Here is a 2,778-nt window from a genome sequence, read left to right on the forward strand (position 1 = left end):
AAAATTGAAACAGAAAGATTTAGATATATCATACGAAACTATTTGAACCTATCTTCGTGCTCATGACATTAAACGGCGCATTACAATGAAAAAATTTCTGTTGACTGAAAATGTGACAAAATGACTCGTTTGAGCGCGCAAAACATTGATTGAGATTTCAGCGTAATTTTTCAATCAATGAATGTATATGAGCACGAAGCACAAACTTCGTGGAAAGCATACGTTTACTTTGAATCAGTTATCTCGCAAGATTTGTTCGATTTTGTCCTTGTCGCTAGAATACTCCGTCAATTTGGTCGAAAAATGCCTCGGAAATATTAGATAATTATCGACGCCAGTGGTGACTGGACGTATTACTAACATAATTGCATTTTTGTTCTCATCGAGTACAATGCATATACAAATTTGAAAATTTTATTTAGTACATTTTTTTAAATAAATTAACCCGGACACACTCTTACCTGACAGACTTTACATAGAGATTTTTAGAAGAATTTAGGATTTATTTTATTTTTATTATGTTACGACTCTACTTTGATTAAACGGAAAATGTTATACTTAGACAGTGTTTACTTGTTAATTTTTTCTTATAAAGATTTGGAGTTTTTTTACACGTTTTAGTCTCAAATTTATTGACGTAGATCAGACGTACGTGCAAAACGTAATTCTACATCTATTTTCGGAATCGTTTGGAAGATTTCTCATGTTTGATTACATATTTATTTAAAATAAATTTTCCCGAAAAAATGAATAACCGTAATTTTATTGGGTAAGTTGGATTTATATTAATCAATCAATGATTATTAATTTATTTTTGTTTATTCCTTATTTTAAAAAAGTATTCTGTTATTCGCGAAACGGAGAAATTTTGGAGTCCACCCAATATAGCACTCAGATAATTTGACATTATTATTTGCTTCGCAAAAGATGTGTATATACAGAAAGTGTCAATATAATAATCATCTTATATTTTGCTAAGTTTAGATTAGATTCGATTGCAACGCAGAAAATTATATTTGAGAAAAATTATATTTACTAAGTACTTATAAATAGTTAAATGCGTTTAACATATAAAATAATGTATTTATATTTATTTTTATTAATATCATTAATACATTAATAATTCGTTTGATTTAAATACAAAATTTAGACGAACAAAATTAAGTACTATAATAATTCTCCCCTAATTGCTGAACAGATACCGATGGTTACCATTGTGGAACAATATTACTGAACTAATAAAGAAGATTGTTGCAACAAATAGTGTACAATAATGATGGTAGGAAAAGAAAACTTTTTATAAAAATAGCTGTTGCACTATTAAATGTTATCACTATATGTACATTTGTACAAAAGAAGCACAAGTACATTTATAATATTTAATCAAGATTAATATTTATTGATGATACAAATTACGTTATTTGCCAATAACATAGAAAAAAAGATTTACAATTAGTCATGTATTTTATGCACAGTGCTAAAGTATTCTTTATTTTTTGTAACACATAAATTTTTATTAAATATTTTTAATTAAAAATTGTTTAAATACAGAAAACCATTATCAAAGCCATATTTCTTCATCAGTACTGACCTTTGACATAAATGCTAATTACACTCAAACTTTACACTTAGCATCCGTACATTCTTCTGATTTTTGTAACGTCTGAGTCGCTAAGGCCAACTCTCTGACCGAGTACATTATCATTGACTGGAAACTGAAACATTTCAAAAATTAAACCAATATCACTACAAAAATTATTCTTATATGTGTTTAAAACATACATACATAGATGTAATGTAAACAATGGCTTTTTTCTATTTTAGAACGGTGAATTGGTAGTTTTTATCTATTTCTGTTCAGAAATTAAACTCTAACAAAGGAATCAACCGTCTCACGACGCATTAAGACTTAAGACATTTATAAAATTAATAATTACTTACCTTTGTATAAATGGTTGGTACATTGGGATCTCTGGCAAACGCGTACTTTCCGTAATGCATCACGCTAGCGTAATCGTAAACGACGTTAAAAGAGTTGACTTGATCCGGGTTATACTTGTTGAAATTATGCTGTAGGTCTAAATATACAAATAATATACAGAATAAAGATAGAAATTTATAATGCAGATCTACAGAATAATCTTAGTAAATTAACTTTTTACTTTGTTAGAAAAGTCTTATTTAGACATAATAAATCGTTATCATTGATACAACATTAATAATTATTAAGTTTAAAAGAAAATCGTTTGAAATTCTCTAAAGTCAAAATGCAGATAGGAGACAGAGGAAAACTGTTGCTCTAAAGACGCATACACTGTTTTAATATATAATTACAAAATTAATTGATATCTCAGATATTAATAAATGAAAAAACAAAATACATTTAATTAAATTAAACGTTTACATTTCAAGTAAATTAATTAATTCTTATTTAAACTTTGTAGTTATAACTACATACTTTGTGGGATATTATTCCAATTGATGGACACATAATTATCTCGGTCATCTCTAGATTGTTCGTGCCAAAAGCCGACGGCGTGGTTCATCTCATGTACGGGGATTCCTACGTAATATGTACAACCAGGAGTCTGCAAGTTCACCTGTTGTCTACCGCCTAGCCTGCCAACGTAACTCCAGCATCCAGAATTATCGTTTCGAATGTCGATATAATCATATTGGTTCGTCCTTGGTACAAATCGTATGCATGTCTTACTATGAAAATCGTTCATCGCACGATATATATTATTCATTTGATCTTGATCTGCAATGCAAAAGTTA

General features: G+C 28.6%; 1 protein-coding gene across 1 annotated transcript; it reads right to left on the bottom strand.

Moving 5' to 3' along the window:
- Positions 1-1,309: 1,309 nt before the first annotated feature.
- Positions 1,310-2,755, bottom strand: LOC105460629 (high choriolytic enzyme 1-like). The gene is made up of 3 exons (XM_011707124.1): positions 2,459-2,755; positions 1,942-2,078; positions 1,310-1,715 (listed from the first exon to the last, which is right to left on the bottom strand). The coding sequence occupies exons 1-3, from the start codon at positions 2,748-2,750 to the stop codon at positions 1,629-1,631; spliced, it is 516 nt and encodes a 171-aa protein (XP_011705426.1). The 5' UTR covers positions 2,751-2,755; the 3' UTR covers positions 1,310-1,628.
- Between the last annotated feature and the right edge of the window lie 23 nt (positions 2,756-2,778).

Source organism: Wasmannia auropunctata, unplaced genomic scaffold, assembly GCF_000956235.1.
Source record: "Wasmannia auropunctata unplaced genomic scaffold, wasmannia.A_1.0 LD318610.1, whole genome shotgun sequence".
Lineage (NCBI taxonomy): Eukaryota > Metazoa > Arthropoda > Insecta > Hymenoptera > Formicidae > Wasmannia > Wasmannia auropunctata.

Excerpts from the sequence above, each read along its gene's own strand:
- LOC105460629 (XM_011707124.1), bottom strand. The coding sequence starts at position 2,750 with ATGAATAATATATATCGTGCGATGAACGATTTTCATAGTAAGACATGC. Across the intron at positions 2,079-2,458 it reads TTGGAATAATATCCCACAAA|ACCTACAGCATAATTTCAAC; the intron begins GTATGTAGTTAT and ends TTGTATATTTAG. Across the intron at positions 1,716-1,941 it reads TACCAACCATTTATACAAAG|TTTCCAGTCAATGATAATGT; the intron begins GTAAGTAATTAT and ends GAAATGTTTCAG.